The sequence below is a fragment of the Salvia splendens genome, chromosome 2, assembly GCF_004379255.2.
Source record: "Salvia splendens isolate huo1 chromosome 2, SspV2, whole genome shotgun sequence".
NCBI lineage: Eukaryota > Viridiplantae > Streptophyta > Magnoliopsida > Lamiales > Lamiaceae > Salvia > Salvia splendens.
In genome coordinates, this window is record NC_056033.1 from 15606146 (window position 1) to 15611819 (window position 5674).

The 5674-nt window shown below is 35.6% G+C and overlaps 1 protein-coding gene across 1 annotated transcript; it reads right to left on the reverse strand.

Moving 5' to 3' along the window:
* Positions 1 to 1615: 1615 nt before the first annotated feature.
* LOC121790007 (ferritin-2, chloroplastic-like) lies at positions 1616 to 5276 on the reverse strand. Its single transcript, XM_042188315.1, has 8 exons — positions 4919 to 5276; positions 4747 to 4830; positions 4586 to 4646; positions 4418 to 4505; positions 2550 to 2611; positions 2287 to 2352; positions 2132 to 2195; positions 1616 to 1960 (listed from the first exon to the last, which is right to left on the reverse strand). The coding sequence occupies exons 1-8, from the start codon at positions 5215 to 5217 to the stop codon at positions 1914 to 1916; spliced, it is 771 nt and encodes a 256-aa protein (XP_042044249.1). The 5' UTR covers positions 5218 to 5276; the 3' UTR covers positions 1616 to 1913.
* Positions 5277 to 5674: the final 398 nt, after the last annotated feature.

The window sequence follows — 5674 nt, forward strand, 5'->3', positions numbered from 1 at the left end:
GACAATAGCAGGTAAATCGCAGGTCTATGAAGTAGGTGTGCAGGTTTCAAGATGATCAGACAAAAATGCCCTTTAAGCCATTAGGACATTTTCGTCCAAAGAATGGCTTAAAAAACCTCGTTTGTGATTGTATGTTTGGTTAGGCCCCTCAGGTGCTATTTTTTTATTAGGGGTCACTGGTGCAATAAGTGCAAAAGCTAGAGGTATTTGGTGCAGTTCACTCTATATTTTACTATACTCTATATTTTACTATGTATATTTACTTTATTTTTGTTTTTGTATCTTATGTTTTATTTATTTATATCATTATTATTATTTACAAAATTATACTCCACTACCATCTTATAGTTCATTAAAGAGTATTATGGTTTCGAAAATAACATATTTGAGCCAAATTTTGGGATTTCCATGAACTTTAACTTTGACTGCAAAAATTATAAACTTAGGCTATATCATATTCCTCACAAAATCAATTTTTTTCCTCATTTCATGAAAAATCAATCCACTACAAAGCATAAGCTTTTTCTTTTTTATGTTTGCGACCAAATTTAAAGTTCGTGAAAAATATTTAATTCAATTAAAGTTTATAATTTTAAAGACCAATACCCCTTTTAAAAACTGTACATTGGTTGTTTGTAATAGTACACTCTCAATAATAAATTAAAATATCATTGCCACACTTAGGCCTGTCAAAATAGATATCGGAATTTGGATATCCGCTATCCGAACCCGAAATATCAGATAATTGGATACTCGAAACCAGATTTTTCGGATTTCGGGATCGGGTATAGGATTTTTGGATTATTGGTATCGGATATACCCGAATTAACCAATTTTTTTTTTAATTTAAAAAATTATGTATTTATTTTATTATTTAAAAAATTCAAAGGTACTCCCGAAATCCTTAACTCTTAAGTTTTATTTCTAATAATTTGTACTCCTTCCGTCCGCCATTAGGAGTCTCATTTCTTGGCGGCACGAATTTCAAGAAATGTTAAGAAAAGTTGGTGGAAAAAAGTTAGTGGAATAAGAGTCCAACTTGTATATATTAGTTTTAAATGAAATGTGAGTGAAATGAGTTAGTGGAAGGTGAGACCATATTACCATTTATGGTAAAAGTAAACCGGGACTCCTATTAACGGACAAACTAAAATAGAGAAACGACTCTCATTCTAGGATAGAGGGAATGGTAGTTATTTATCTTAAACTTGAACTAGTTCAAGTTTGTATCAAATTCGAACTACAGGTTTATATTCTAAAATTTTGTAGTTAATTTTCTTTAAAAAATAATTAAAAAAAATATTTTAAAAAATCCACAATCGAGACTGGATACCCGATTTTTTGAGATTGGATACCTGAGTCGGGTATCTAGGTACCCAAAATCATTTTCAGATCGGGTATCGGATATTAGATTTTATAAAATTCGGGATCAGGTGGCCCACAGTAATCTCCTTCAATATTGTTTTCCTTCTTCTCACTTGCATAAATTAGTCACAGTTGCTAAACCAGATTTTGAACTTAAATCTAATGCAATACAAATCCACCGTATACAAGTTTGTACAGGCTTCAAAGATCCATATGAGAAGACCAGACAATGTACTGGGAAAAACAGATGTGCCTTTGGAAAGGATTATGGTGGTAAGATAAATTAAACAAGCAAGTAAAATATATCAAGAAACGCATCAGATAGAAATGTCGAAATTTAAAATCTACCCACCCCGCATCGGATGCCCGAGCTACTAAGAAATTCTGATACTGCTACTAAAATTTCAACAAGACAAGTCTCATATAAACTTCATGCATCAATACTCAATACCATCTTATCAAACTAGCACACACAAGTTCACTATGCAAAATCAAATGGGGTAGTGGGCTGCGCAGGATGGCAAGCCAGGATTAAGATCGACTAATTTTCAAGCAACGGCCTCCTCCAGCAGCATCTGATCAAAGTGCCAAACACCTAACGTCCCAAGAAAAGAAATCGTTATCAGGACCAGAAACGGATATGAAACCTCAATGGTACGAGAAATGCTTTGACATTATTGATGCACAACAAAGTAAAGATGAATCAGAAGCAATGCTAATGAAAAATTGCTGCTAAAAGTGGAGTTTTGTTCTGAATTATCCTTACCGTGGCCTTTACCCACTCTCCTCAACTGTGCAACATATTCTGATATTTTCTTGATAGATTCCACCTACAAAGAAAATATTAGTTATAGCCCTACCGCAAAATACAACGTGATAGCATCTTGGTAAAGCACAAGATTTGGTAAGAAAAATCCAAACCTGCTCCCCCAAATACTCGCTCTCAACAAAATCAGTCAGTTGCACATCATTGCATTTAGAGGCTACCTGTAATAGGAATGACAAACAAGTCAGTATCAAACCAACTTAATAAGAAAAACTCGAACTAAAGCTGGTGAGTGCACAACCACACATTGGAATTCAAAATACCACACCCATAACCTTTTTATCAATTTTCTTAAAGTCATAAATTGAACACCTGCCTTCATTACACAGACACGCGAGGAAAGCACAAAAGGACTTACAGCATGTAGATTTAGAAGCTTCTCATTCGTCAACTTTTCTAGAGACAGTGCCAACTCCATAGCTGTAATATAAATGAAGCAAAAAGAAAGGGGCAAACATGTCATATATATAGACTTTGACGAATGTATAAATTGCTCAAATTTTAAGATGGACAACATCATTGGACATATTGAGAAGATGAAACACTGGTGCAATTTTCATGGAAGACTTCAAACATTTGCTCCAGTCACTTACCCCTCCCCCTAGAGAAAAGAAAGAAAAATCTTCATCTCTCTCTCTCTCTCTCTCATAAGAAAAAACCTATGCAACTTATCCATACTTACATAACACTTAATCCAAATATGTTCCTCTTAAGACTGCAATACACTGTATGGTGTACACATAAATACTATGCGCTGATGAAGACAAGGTATGTAGAAACAAGCAAATGCTTTTCTATCATAGTATTATTGTTGTATTTTATGATGTACAAGTTGTCCGCCCACTTAAAACTGAAAATCTCTACTTGAAATCATAAGGTTTTAAGATAACGTTATTTATACTTGTCAACTTAAGTAGACCTGCTCCAAAAGGTAAATCAAAGAAAATTTATCCTGGCACATCTCTGGTTCCTACCATAACTTGCCAATTACCATAGAATTATACTCCACAACAACTATGAGCTATTTTACTAGTTGAACAAAGCATTCTCCCATAATCATACCCAATAATCCATCAAAGCCTACCATGATGACAGGAGTCCAAAAGTTGCACAACGACAATTACAAATTCAGGAGCCTAAACTTCAATATGCAACTTATATTCCAACCACCACACAAAAATCTATGATATATTGATATAAATACATTGTTGGAAAGTTAAAAAAGGCTTTGAACATCAGTCTCACATACTTAAAAAAGACCTACTCCATACCCTGCAACTTGAAAGCTTTTGGCATGCAGTGAACTAAATCAAATATTCATCTCAACATGGGACATCAAATTTTCCATATCTCTCCCTTTGTTCTTTTCATAATTCAGAATGTATTCAGGCAAGAGAAGGAGAAAAAAAATCTTAATTTTGTTTTGGAGTTAACAAAGCTATAGAAGTATCAAAAGAAAGAAAGATAACATAAAAACATGTCTTGAAATTATTAGAACTAGAGACAGTCTTAAAAACCAATATTTTGAAAAGAAATTTCATTATAATATTACTATAATATTGAAAAATAAATGGAGATGCATTATATGGTAATACTTTTTTGATTGAATATTATCTCTGTATTCAGGATATATTATAGCTATAGTGCTCAGTATTTTACACCGTTGATCATAATACTGTGAAGGTTGCATGGAATCATTTGATTCCTAGGGTGGCAGTAATGTGAAGAAGGGATTAGACTCTTAAGAGAAAGATAATAAATAAAAAGATGGACATGAAAAATCAAGGCAAATAACTCGAAGTCTAAGGCTGACAAGAGACCATACATAGGGACAACTAATCCTTTTATCACTACTCAAGCTTAACTGTAAGGTGTGAAGTGGGCCACACGGGGAGATAATCACACAAAAGCATGCCGTTGAATAGGATATTAATTTTTGAATACCTCCAAATATAAAGCTGCGGGTATATAGAGACTGGAAACATTTCCCTAATTTATTAAACACAGCAAAAATAAATGGATGATCAAGACAAAATTCGGTCCCCATCTGTTGAAGTAAACATTTGGATAGATATCAGAAATAGTTTGATGTTTTCATTTGGACAGGTGCTCATGTATCAACCATTCAATTATCGGATCTACATCACCAGTCATTATACCCCTCCACCGATAATATCTTCACATTAGACTCAAAATATCGCAATATAATCAGGAAAGAAGCATTACCATATGATGCATCTCCTTTCTCCGCATGATCAAACTCCGAAAGCGGCATCACAATCGACTGCAGCTTCACTTTTCCTCCTCGCTTGTTCTGGATACAATTCAAAATTTATTACGAATATTACTTGAGCGATGCTAAGACCATAAATAATAATTAAAATCATCAAACACCTGGTATTCCATCAATTTTTCAGCGTGCTCTCTTTCTTCAACACTAGACTCCTTGAAAAACCTACAATTAATCAAATCAAAACCCCCAAATTTCACTCGAATTAGAAAATAACAACGGCAGATAATAGTTCTCAAAGCGAAGCAAGGCGTTAGCAGCTTACTTAGCAAGTCCTTTGAGAGCAACGTTGTCTCTATCAAAATAGGCGAACATCGCGTGGTACACATACGAAACATTATACTCCACGCTGTAATTCACAAAAAACCACACAGATCAGAGAAAATATAATCTCGAATCGGAAAAACAAAATGAAAAATTAACCGAGGAAAACCTACTTGATTTGTTCGTTGATGGCGGCCTCACAGTCATCGGAGTACTTATGGCGAGCAAGAGAGGCTTGAGAGACGCTAGGAACAAGCATGAGCTCCTTCTTGACCTCTTCGAACGGCTCGAAAACGACGCCGGTTAGGGGCTTGCTGTTGGTGTGCTTGGCGGCGCACACCGCGAATCCATTTCCGTTTCTGCCGTCGAGATTCTTAACCGCGAGAGAAGAGGAAGTTGAGACGAAGAGAGCGCTCAAATTTTCCGCCTGCGAACTCAACAGATTAAACGCAGGCGCAGCTTTGAGAATCATTTTTCTAGTGTGTTTTTGGGAGAGAGGAAGTGATGAGTGAGTGAGTAAGTGAGTGACAGCGAGAGGAAGATATGAATGATTTGTGGAAACTAAGGGAGGTTGGGAGATGGGATCCGTTGGATGAGAGGACACGTGGATGGAGAGGATTTAGAGGTTATGAATAAGAGCGTGGCGGACTCACGGGTAAATCTGGAGTGGGGGCCACTGATATTCCGATGCTCGAATTGATTTAGACCATTAGCAATACGGTGCGCCACGTCATCAGTTTTATCCTCCTACCCCCACCTGCAACGTGGCGCCCTAAGGCGCGCCCTATATGTCATACTATTATTTTGTTAATTAATTTAAATATTTTTAAATATGTAATGCAAACAAAATTAAAAAACACAACGATTAACTAAAAACCGGCGAAGACTGCATTCATTAAACAAAAGTTACACGATTCGAGTTGGCTAAT

Excerpts from the sequence above, each read along its gene's own strand:
- LOC121790007 (XM_042188315.1), bottom strand. The coding sequence starts at position 5,217 with ATGATTCTCAAAGCTGCGCCTGCGTTTAATCTGTTGAGTTCGCAGGCG. Across the intron at positions 2,612-4,417 it reads GAAAGGAGATGCATCATATG|CTATGGAGTTGGCACTGTCT; the intron begins GTAATGCTTCTT and ends TTTATATTACAG. Across the intron at positions 1,961-2,131 it reads GAGAGTGGGTAAAGGCCACG|GTGTTTGGCACTTTGATCAG; the intron begins GTAAGGATAATT and ends TTGGGACGTTAG.